This window comes from Geotrypetes seraphini, chromosome 12 (genome assembly GCF_902459505.1).
Source record: "Geotrypetes seraphini chromosome 12, aGeoSer1.1, whole genome shotgun sequence".
Classification (NCBI taxonomy): Eukaryota; Metazoa; Chordata; class Amphibia; order Gymnophiona; family Dermophiidae; genus Geotrypetes; species Geotrypetes seraphini.
This window is the reverse complement of record NC_047095.1, coordinates 68,358,560-68,370,979: the sequence shown is the minus strand read 5'-3', so window position 1 is coordinate 68,370,979 and position 12,420 is coordinate 68,358,560. Positions and strand designations below refer to the sequence as shown.

Here is a 12,420-nt window from a genome sequence, read left to right as displayed (position 1 = left end):
AAAGTGGTCATTGTGCTATACACGACCTAGCTAAGGGATAAAGTGCCGGTTAGCAATAAAAATGAACTGAAGGCTCCCTTCAGCCCGGCGCTGCCTCTAGATTATTTTTTTTTTGTTTCCTGTCAGAACAGATTCCACTAGCTCTCTAAGCCACATGTCTTGCTGGTATCGATGGCAAGGTTTACAGCTGAGGCACCTCTAGAAAAATTTTGGGGAGGTGAAGGAAATGGGGGAAGGGAATCAACTTGTGACCCATCGAGTGTGACACCCCCGAGGTCAGATGGACTCAATCCGACACCAAACAGGGACAGGAAGGCCACTAAACTTTCAAGATACCTACACTTTCAGGGAAGACTGGCACAGCTTACCACACCTGCTGGAGACTGAGCAAAGACTGATTAGACTAGAGTGAAGCACAGCTATTAGTATTACAACCAAAGTTTTGTCTCAGTTTCCACCTGCTGTTCATGTGAGCTATTACCCAACAGTGAACTGTACCGATCTGGAGAAATGCTAATGAAAAAACATTTTCTGTGTACACAGTGCTTGCTTTGTGGTTTTTAAAAAATTTTGTGGTTACCATTATGTATTAATAAGATTATAGTGTGTATATGAAAAATGGATGGAAGAAATTGCGTTATAATTAGTACTATTATGAGAGTGGGGTCAGAGGCAGAGCTTGGGCAGGGGTACTTGGCTGGTATGTGTTAGGCATAGGGGGTACTTAGCTTAAAGACATTGAGAAACACTGAACTAGATAAAGGAGCAGCTCTACAGCTGAGACCCACAGTCCGATAAAGCCCCATAATATAACCATATGGAAGTAGCCCATAATGTTGTATTGTAGAATGAATCCCACAAAGAATGGAAGGGCAAAATTCAAACCTCAACAGTAGGTCTAACTGAGATTCCTAGTAATAAATGACCTATCCCAATAGCTGGCCTTAAATCTAGCCTTTATGTCAGGTGTTTTTTTTTTTTTGTTTTTTAAATATACTTAAAATGGTAAAACTCAACATTCTTATAGCCTGCCTTCAGAAATACACTTTAGGCAATAGTGAATAAAGGAATAATTTATTTTTTCTTTCTCCCTTTAGAGCATGGGGTGGGGGGTGTTTTGAAACAGTTTTAGCAGGCCTCTATTACTAAAGGGGAACTAAAAATTTATTCCTTCATAATGCCAGCAAATAAAGAAAATGTCAACTTATGGTACATAAATGAACCTGTTCACTACTGGTCAAAATTATGAATAAATTATAATTTACACCAATGTCAGGTTTGCATCCAACAATATTACTCTGTCAGATGTCAAAGTTGCCCCACAAAACAGAGCAAGTTAAAACAGTAATCAAGTATCTGATTTTTAATAGAAAATCATCTTTCTTCTGTTCCTGCATCTTACCTGTATTTAACTTTTCAATTTAAGTTTGAAAATTATAGAATCCTATTTCATAAGTAACAGAAAAACAATTATTGTTCTTAATATACTACAGCTGCTCAATGCCATAATGGTAACAAAACTTAATATGGAAGAAAAAAAAACAAAAAAAAAACGTTTGTAACAATCCCATATAATCCCAACCTCCCATCCCTTCTTCAAACACCTTGAAGTGCTTTTGATAAAACTGCATTTCAGATTATTCTCCTGATTAATACCTTAGAAATACCTGTTTTTATTACTGCACTTTTTTTGCAGATAACATACAAAATTCAATATTGGTTTAGGTTTTATTCCTTCAGACACTATAAAAACAGACATTCAAACAGATTATTCAAGTACCAAAAAAGGGGCTTTCCAAATTTTGTTTTATAAACATGACACTAGTCTAGCAAGTGTGCCCCTTTTACAAAGTCACAGCATTGCTTTTTCCTGGACAAGTTGCTACCTACCTACATCTGCACAGTGAACATATAAATAGGGCAAGCAATACTCCCTTCAATAGTAGCAGAAGTGTCCAAATCTGTTTCCACAGTAGCCACTACAAAGCTTTTCATCCAAGTGTAATTTTTGAAAAAAGTTCTATATGGATTATTGTTCAAAAGTTATGACCATATGTTGGTCAAAAGAATACATAATTTTATAGATTTATGAGATCACATTCCTCCAGTCCTGGATGCTCTATGAGTTTGTGAACATTGTAAATGAGGAACTGGAAGAGAAGCAAGCAAGCTTGCTAACTTGGGAGATAGGGTAAACATAGAAACTATCATGGGACAGAATATGCCCCTTTGAGGCTGCTTCTAAAGCAGTGTCCCGCAAACTTTTCAGCATCAGGGCACACTAAATCCGGTGCCACGGCTGGAAGGCATCTGGAAGTGTGCGGACATCAATGAAATGTCACATACATGCGTGAGGCCACGACCCTGAGCCTACCACTTCGCTGGGGGGGGGAAGGAGGTGCAGGGAGAGTTGAGGCACCAGTACCTGCTGACTGCCTACAGCATGTGCTTCTCGCCTCAAGAGGCACGTCCTGTAAGCAGTATGCTGGTGCCTCTCCTTGCCAGCATTTCGTGGCACACCTGGAATCTGCCAGGCACACTAATGCCATGGAACAGTTTGCGATACACTGTTCTAAAGGCTGCACAGGAAAGTTTTCTCTAGCCTGTAAAATATACATTTTCCTCAATCTACAATGTTTCACCTTAGCCACAAAATATTTGCTAACCCTAAAAAGACCACTGGATTAGCAGTCATATACCTGTGACCTTTCAGAGCTATGCTACATGAAGCAACAGGCCAAATTATGGAAAACAGGCCAACAGAGAAAAAAAACCCCTGTGCTCTGTGGAAATAAGATTTAGCTTCCGACTCTTCCTTGGTAAGAAAGCAAAAATAATACTGACTCTCCTTCCTAATCCCTGCAAATACACTTTTGTAACCAATCAGAAGAAATGTGCATATTAAGAGATCAGAGAATCCATTCCCCATTCAACACTGTGCAAAAATGTTTTTAAAGCAAATCTACATACAATTATATAACATGAGTCACTGAGACTAGCAGTCCTCCAGCTGCAGTGAATGTGTCCTCTCCATTAAAGTGACAAGATTCTTTGACCCCTGAAACCTATACTTTTGTCCTAGCTCACAGATTTTCACAAATCAAGTTTAAAATATTTTACTTCTCCAGTTTATTAGCCTCTCTCTTGCCCATTGTTTTAGGCTTAACAGCTGGATACACCTTAAGTGCATTTTTGAAATCCTGCTACATTTTACATAAGCCTTGAACCCATTTTGCACCAAGTGCCGAATGAGTGCAAAAGCGGTGAAAGTAGTGTGCAACGGCCAGCATGAATACAAAATGGGTCCAGAACAGCCTACTGGAAGCCTTTGTAAGCCTAAAGCACAAGCAAGTAATGTTTTAAAAATATACAAAGTTAAAAAAAAATAATAATCCTACAGACCTGCCAAGGAAACACTTAAAAAGCCAGTCTGTTTTACACATGACCTAACATTTTTAAATTAAATATTGTAGCACACAAAATGCTTCTAGATGGCTTTCTATATAGTATTCAATAGAAAGATGCCCATCTTTTTACATTTTCTTGTAGCAATGTACAAAACAGCACACTACCTGAAGGGAGGGAAAAAGCCCTCCTCTTCCAAAAACAAAAATCAACATCCAGAATATTAGTGAAGCATGGCCTCCAGAGAACCCTTGCACAGTTTTGGTCACTATTCTGGGATCACTTTCTGCACTTCCAAAATGGATGCAATAAACTTGACATTGCCATTACTTAAATGAAACATTTCTTTCTACAAGCAAACAAGAGACTTGTTTTAGTTTAAAATTTTGCAGTAGAAGTTAGACTTCACAGGAAAGACTGTGAGCCACCTCTGGCACAAGGACTTACATTTCTATGCTTATTTGGTTCACTCAATCTGATGTATGATGCTACAGACTCAGGGAAAATAATTTCTAGGACTCTTATAATCATTTTAAACTGATGGGCAAAATTTATACTATTATGGTTTTTTCACTGGTCAATATCATTCTAATTGGCAATAAACAGGAAAGGGGAAGAGGCGTGAACATGTTTGAGATGTAATTTTAATTATAAGCAATACAGGACCCTTTTACTAAAAAGAACAATTACTTACCATAACAGATGTTATCCAGGGACAGCAGGCAGATATTCTCACATGTGGGTGACGTCATCCATGGAGCCCCGGCATGGAAGGTCCTAAGTGCATCACCACTTTAAGAACTTTAGAAAGCTTGTGACCGACCACATCAAGCATGTGAGAGTGCCTTCCCGCCCGATGTAGGCACACAGCACCTGTTACAGTAAGTAACTGTGCTTTATCCTAGGACAAGCAGGCAGTATAGTCTCACATATGGGTGACCTCCAAGCTAACCAGAATGGGATGGTGAGAGTGTTGGCTTTAAGGAAAATAAATTCTGTAATGCTGATTGGCCTAAGTGCCCATCCTGTTTGGAAAAAGATTCCAGACAATAATGCGAGGTGAATGTTTAAAACCGAGGACCAAGTGGCAGCCTTGCAGATTTCCTCTACAGGAGTGGAACAGAGAAAAGCTACTGAAGCTGCCATACCTCAAACTTTATAGGCTGTAACCCGACTCTCCAGTTGCAGCCCACCCTGAGCGTAACAGAACGAAATGCATGCAGCCAACCAGTTGGATATTGTTCTCTTGGAAATAGGATGCCCCAACTTGTTAAGATCAAAGGAGATGAAAAGTTGGATCAAAGAAGAAGAAAAGTTGGGGAGACAATCTGTATGATGTAGTCCTTTGCAAATAATAAGCTAATGCTCGTTTGCAGCCGTATCTCCAGATGAGAATGAGGTTTTGGAAAAAATACTGGAAGCACAATCGACTGATTGAGATTAAATTCAGTGACATCCTTTGGTAAGAACTTTGGATGAGTGGAACACTGTAAATGGTGGATCTGCTAATGCTTAAAGTTCATTCACTCTTCTGGCAGAAGTGAGGGAGATGAGAAAGACAACTTTCCAAGTAAGGTATTTGAGATGAGCCATAGACATTGGTTCAATGGAAGCTTTCATCAACTTAGCAAGAACCACATTAAGATCCCATACCACTGGAGGTGGTTTGACATTGAAAAGTCCTTTTATGAATCTGGAAATGAGAGGATGAGCAGCGAGAAGTTTTCCCTCCATTGACTGATGAAAAGTAGCGATTGCACTCAAATGAACTCGAATAGATGTAGATTTGAGACCAGAGTCAGACAAATGAAGATAATCCGAGATACGGATATTTATTTATTTTTATTTAAAAAAAAATTTTATACTACCAAAAACTCAGTGGTTTACAGAATTAACAGATAAAATATCACACTAATACAATAAACAAAACCTCAATATTAACATACATATAGCTAACATCAGATGTTGCCCATGGAAATAGTTAATAAAAATAAAAGTTTCAGAATAATAACTATTAAACCATGTCAGAAAAGTGTCAACATGATGAAGACACCAAGAAGAAAACCTAGTCAACTTTTGCTGATAACATTGTTGAGTGGCTGGTTTTCTGGAGGCTTGTAAGATGAGTTGAACAGGCTGAGAGAGATGAAGATCAGCTGACTCAAACCGAGAGGTACCAAGCTGTCAGGTATAATAACTGAAGATTGGGATGTAAAAGAGACCCTTGACTCTGCGTGAGAAGAAATGGGAAAATTTGAAGATGTATATAGTAAAGTCACTTTTATTTTACACATAAAATGAAGAAAGAGAAAATAGAGAAAAAATGCACGTGAGCGGGAAGGCAAGGCAAAAAAAAAAAGGAACGAATATTCAACAACGTGACTTCTCAGCTCCGCGGAAAACATTTAACTGAGGAGCCATGAACCTTTGTCACGTGGGAAGGCTCTCGAGAATGCGCAGTGTGGTCGGTCACAAATTTTCTAAAGTGGCAATGCACTTTGGACCTTCCGTACCAGGGCTCCGTGGATGATGTCACCCACATGTGAGAATATGCTACCTGCTTGTCCTGGGATAATGTATTAAACATTGTGTAAATTAGTATGTGCTATTGCTGAATGAGTGTTGTAAATTACCATGGTGGCAAAACAGATTAATTTGCACATTCTAATTCCATGTGTCAGGAGACAGGAACTGTGTGAGTTAAGGGGGTGGACTGCAAACTAGTAAGTACTGTCCACTAACTGCACACGCTGTCACTTGTGCCATTAGTGTGGGAACACTTACCATCTCCTTAAAAAAAGGAAGTGATAAGTGCACCTGCACTAATTGTAAGGAGTCTTAACATATGATACATGCATTGCAAACACCCAATAGTCATCAGCCAGCCTTTGACTTGTGTGTTAAATTTTGCTGTTAAAGTGTAGTAAGTGCCAATCCCCCCCACCACCAAAAAAACCCAACTTTACTGCACTTTAGTAATAGGGCCTCTAAAGAACTAATTTTACATTATGGAATCAGGACTAAAATTGAAACGCACTGAACAGTTAAGTAAAAACAGAAAATGCACCAAGGATATGAAAAAAGATATGCCCTTTTAAGTACTTTTCAAACTTCAGGTCCATGCTTTAGCTGTGTGTGCTGTTCTGCAGCACTGAGAAAAGCAAACTGAAGATGGAAACAGAACAAACATTTTATAAAATAACATTTTAATTGTTTTGGTGGGATAGCCATCTAGAAGCATTGGATTGCACTTTCTTCTCTCCCTTCCCTTACTGAATACAAAAACAAAGGCTTAAAACATATCTATTTAAGCAAATTGACTAGGCAACTTGACAATTCTAGGGAACATTCCAAAGTCAAATGTACTTTCAAACCAACTTTGGAACAAAATGTCAAATGAAATGAAAATAATAATAAAAAAAAACAACAGATTAGTGTATATAAACCACACACACACAAGTTCATTTCAACTATTTTCAAGTTTTGGTCTACAACCATGTAGATGCAATGTCAACCTTTTCCCTTAAAACGCTCAATTTAGCGACCAATGTTTTGGTGGATTAAAATTTGGTTACAAACAGCCATTACATGAAGGGCTGTAGTGCTGCTGGAGCAAAAACTATTGTTGATAAAATAAAGCAATGCTTTTATTAATTTTCTTTAATACAAAATCCTGAAGCTTTCCCATAGTTCCTTTGGTCTTACCAAATTCTATATTACCTCAAAATAATGGAAGCTCCCCCCACCAAATAAAGAAATATGATACCCTACGAGCCCTCATCTGGAAGTTTGGCTGAATTTCAGTGAATACACTAAATGAACAATGAAAAGAACTATTGTGGTGATTTTGTTGTTTCAAGTTCCTTGGAGGTTTAAGAATGTAAAACACCTAGATCTGCCTGTCCTTTCAAGGCTACAAACTATCTCTACAAGAAAGGATAAACAATTCCAAACTCTATAGTCTTTTTGAAGATGCGTGGCAAGTATTTCCCCTCTGCCAAGTCTTCCAGTTGTTTGTCCAGCTTCTTTCCTCCAAACTGAAAACAAAACCTCATCATACCCATCAGGGCATGGTTGAACATTAGGTAGCATCAGGATACCTCATACCCAAGTTGTCATCTTGTTGCTGGTAGGCCACTTCGACTCACATTCACATAATCACTTCTTGTGCAAAACAAGCAGTCTAAGTAGAAAGAATGCCCTCAGTTCTATTAAAAACTGTAGAAAAGTATCCAAGATAACCAACAAATTTCCCCGTCACGGATTTATCTGCAGAGTGTAGGCATCTGTGCGTAGACAGGATAAGCAAGTCGAACATTTAAAGAATCATTATGCTGAACAAGGGATGCTTGCTGGTAATGGAGGACCAACTCCTTAAGTGTGCTGTAAAGGTTATATGGCTCTGCAAACCCATATCCCCGAGTCGTACTGAAGATCACACAGTGTTTTACTTCTCCATCAGCTCTGATAGGAAAAATATACACAAGTCAAGCATGTGTAACAAAGTTTACAGAAACAGCTTTTCATATACAACAGATATAGAGATCCCAAAATATTGATGTTTAAAGTATAATGATTGGAATCTTGGAAGTAAACAGATGTAAAGCTGAACTAAGGTTATAAACAGACTCGTTCTAATTTTAACAGTTAGTGCTATAGTACACACAGTGGTATCCTAATCACATAGGCACAAGTTCCTTTCCTGTATTCGAATCTGGGCCTTCTCTTGCCTCTACAAGAAGAGAGGATATATTGAGGGGGCTCCTTATAGTTGGTGGCAACCCACAAATTTCAAGATATAAAACCATATCTTCCCTTCTCCATGGCCTCAACTCCCAAAATACACACGTAAACAAACAATACTTACACCACAGAGCAGGCATAACACCCTTTTTTACTACTTTCACGAATTAAAAATGCACCATCTGGTTTTCCATGGAGCAAGTCTTCTGCTTGTATACGGTTAACATCTCCAACAAACCAAGTTTTCTCATCATAATGTGGCAAGTTTTCATCATCTTCACTCAGAAAATAAGTACTAACAAAAGGAAAGAAGAACAGCCCAAGTGTGGACAAAATATTAATTACCAGTCTCAGCTGGTAGTAATCATATTTATGTTTATTGGCATTTGATATATACCTGGCTGCACATACATTTTACACTCTATTATTTACAAGATTCATATTAAATAGGACTGAATGATGTACGGGGCAGGACTTATGTAGACTTAAGGTTTGGTGCTAGTCACCTACGAGTTTCCTGTCTGGGGTAAAAAAAAATAAACAAAAATGACACTTGGTTTACCCGTACTGAAGTCCATATATCGACATTGGATTTAGACCCTGGTGTTTATTGTGAGCGAGATTAAAACTTTATTGCCAATTGTTTCCCTTGGTTTTGGAAGTCATAATTTTTAGCAAATCATAGGTTTTCTTTGCACATAGTAGGATATGTTTATCTACTCCTACCTTAGATGCTCTGTTCTTTTGCTTACACCCTTATTAAAATGTTTTATCATGCATTGCATTGACATTGTAATGTAACATACTATGCCATACTTTGTATTGTAATCTGAATTTATTTTTTACTGCTATAATTGTCTATTGCTTATATTTGACTTATTCTTGCTGTACACACCACCTTGAGTGAACTCCAACAAGGTGGTAAATAATAATTATCACCATATTTTAGGGGGAAAAATAATTGTACACTACCCTGAACTTCTACACCAGACACACTAGGTATCTGTCCTGGTGGGGGTCACAATCTAACGATAGTACCTGGGGCAATGGAGGGTTAAGTGACTTGCATAGGGTCACAAGGTGTGGTACTGGAATCCAGCTCACAAAGGAATCTATCTCCATCCCTGCAAGCTCCATCATTTTAAAATGTTTGAGGCGTTTGCAGGGATGGGACAGGGACAGAACTCACAAGGACAGGGATGGAGATAGATCCAACAGAGATAAATCTGTCCCCGTGTCATTCTAGGCCACTCCTCCACTCATCTGCAATCTTAGACTGAAGAACACATTAGAGGGAAATTAATTATACAAAGCAAGATACTCACTCATCAATACTTTCATTTTTAATTCCAAGCCAGTCATTTATTCTCTTCTGCCTCACGCCTTTGTGATTAAGCCATCTACCGAAAAACAAAAAAAGAAAATCTCGGTAATCAAATCAGTTACACATGGATGTCAATATCTAGAGGGTTCATTTGCCAAAGAAAAAGATTCACAAGCTCACTCGATATCTTATCATAATAAAACCCCCCTTACGCACATGCACACTTTAATCTCCATGCCTCTGTGCTTTGTGCTACCATGCCGCGCATGCGCAGTACACTAATTTGCCTGCCGCCGATCACCCGTGCCTGCCTCAGCTGATTTCATGCCTTCTGCCCCGATCTCCTACACCGGCTGACTTCCTGCCTTCTGCCTACGCTGCCGGGATGCCTCTTCTTCTCATCTTTGGACCAGCAGCGGCAGCAGCTGCGGTTTCATCAACCAGCCTCGGGACCTTTGCTAGGCCGGCCCACTTCAATAATGCGAGGCGGGCCAGCCGAGCAAAAGCCCCGAGGCTGCCCAGGCTAGCGGATGCTGGACAGGGGGATCAGGGAAGGGAGAAGGGGTGCTGCTGAACAGGGGTGAGGTAAAAGGAAGAGAGAAGGGCTACTGCTGGACATGGGGTGCAGGAAGCAAAGAAAGAAAGGCCTCAGCATCCGTTAATGTAATGGGTTTTAAACACTAGTATTTTAAATAATTTCACCCAACGATCCAGGACTGTATACAAGATGATTGCTTATTCTTTGTGTGTAGCTCTGTAACAAGCAAATTACAAAAGCACAAATCTATCAACACTGTTTCTCAATACTCTCAACTCTCTGGATATTCTGTTAATTGGGAGAAATCAGAGATCTTTCCTCTCAATGACCATATCTCCTCCTCAGATCTGGCTCAATTTCCTTTTTCATGGTCACAGGGAGCTGTGAAATATTTGGGGGTCCTAATTCATAAAGATCCAGTACACGCCCAGGATCTTAACATATCCAAAATCAAAAATTTAGTTTCAAACACTACAACTCGTTGGTCCCCACTTTGTCATGGTGGGGTAGAATAGCCTCCATTAAAATGACTCTAGCCCCACAAATTAATTACACCCTTTCCATGCTTCCCCTCTTATGCCGGAAAACATTATTTCATTGGCTTAATATGAAAGTCTCTGAATTTATTTGGAACAAGAAAAAACCCCGTATTGCTCTCGTCAAGCTGAAGGCCTCTAAGATTAATGGCGGATTAAATTTACCAGATTTTTTTTTTTTATATTATTTTTTATTTTCAAATTTTACAGAAAGTGTACAACATGTTAAAATACAATTGATGAATATAATAACACTTTTATATCTAATACATTATTTAGAACATAATTTACCAGATTTTTATTATTATTATATCGCATCCTTAGCCAAATATGGAGCTCATTGGATCGTTGACTCTAATCCTCAGGATCAACCAGCATGGCTTGAAATGGAACAATTTTTATGTGCACCACTGCACGTCTCCTGCTTCCTTACATTGTCAGTACCTAGACACTTGAGAAAGTATTCTTTGTTGAGTGCAACGCAGCATGCTTTTCATCTTCTAGATGCAACAGCTGAGATCTCTGTTAGTGAAAGCCCACTCATGTCCCTTTGGAATAATTCTAAAATTCAAAATAAAGGTAGATCCCTCTCATGGAAGAGGTGGCAGCGGGCGGGTGTCGGGTTTGCTCATCAATTGATCTCCTCCACCTCATTCGTTCCTTTTGATATTTTTTGTTCTACATATTCACTTCCATCCTCTGTACATTCCCAATGGCTTATGCTTACTGGAATACTGTCTAAGATACATATACACCCTGATTTTATGACCTCTATCCACACTGATCGACACTGGTCTACTCTGGCTTTAATGAAGGGTAGAGCGATATCTCTTTTTTTATAGTATTCTAAGAGATCACTCTTTTACCTTTTCACCTCAATCAATGAACCATTGGGACTCGATTCTGCAGACTACGCTTTCTGATATAGATTGGGAACTTTTCTGGTCCTCCACAAACCGTCCTCTCCTATCTTCCAGAGTCTCGCAATCAATGTTCTTCGTTATGTGGAATGCAGTATGGACCCCATTTCGCATGTGGAAAGCGAAGCTAAAACAGGACTCTACCTGCTGGAACTGTTTGAAAGAGTCTGGCACTCTTGATCACATGCTTTTTCATTGCACTATGGTTCATTCCTTCTTGATTCGTATTTGGGACACTATAAAGCAATGTTACTTACCGTAACAGTTGTTATCCAGGGACAGCAGGCAGCTATTCTCACTAGTGGGTGATGTCATCCGACAGAGCCCCGATACGGACATCTTGCAAGCATGTCTTGCTTGAAGAAACTCAGAAGTTTCGAGATGCCCGCACCGCGCATGCGCCAGTGCCTTCCCGCCCGATGCTCCGGGCGTGTCTCCTCAGTTCAGGTAGCTAGCAGAGAAGCCAACCCAGGGGAGGTGGGTGGGACGTGAGAATAGCTGCCTGCTGTCCCTGGATAACAACTGTTACGGTAAGTAACATTGCTTTATCCCAGGACAAGCAGGCAGGTATTCTCACTAGTGGGTGACCTCCAAGCTAACCTCAATGGGATGGTGGGAGAGTTGGCAACTTAGGAGAATAAATTTTGTAACACTGTTTGGCCAAACTGTCCATCCCTTCTGGAGAAAGTATCCAGACAATAATGAGAGGTGAATGTATGAACCGAGGACCAAGTGGCAGCCTTACAAATCTCCTCAATCGGTGTCGATCTGAGGAAGGCTACAGAGGCTGCCATTGCTCTGACCTTATGGGCTGTGACCTTACAGGGAAGGGGTAATCCAGCCTGGGCATAGCAGAAAGAGATACAAGCCGCCATCCAGTTGGAGATGGTGCGCTTCGATACAGGGCGTCCCAACTTGTTTGGATCAAAGGAGATGAAAAGTTGAGGAGCAGTT

General features: G+C 39.7%; 1 protein-coding gene across 2 annotated transcripts in view; it reads right to left on the bottom strand.

Moving 5' to 3' along the window:
- Positions 1-1,057: 1,057 nt before the first annotated feature.
- Positions 1,058-12,420, bottom strand: part of LOC117346336 (phosphatidylinositol 3-kinase regulatory subunit gamma) — a 374,335-nt gene continuing 362,972 nt past the window's right edge. For both annotated transcript variants that reach the window (XM_033915736.1, XM_033915735.1), the window contains 3 exons: positions 9,474-9,548; positions 8,273-8,443; positions 1,058-7,869 (listed from right to left, as the gene is read on the bottom strand). In XM_033915736.1, the coding sequence (XP_033771627.1) occupies positions 7,671-7,869; positions 8,273-8,443; positions 9,474-9,548 (445 nt within the window). In that variant the 3' untranslated portion in view covers positions 1,058-7,670. The remainder of the gene's footprint in view (positions 7,870-8,272; positions 8,444-9,473; positions 9,549-12,420) is intronic.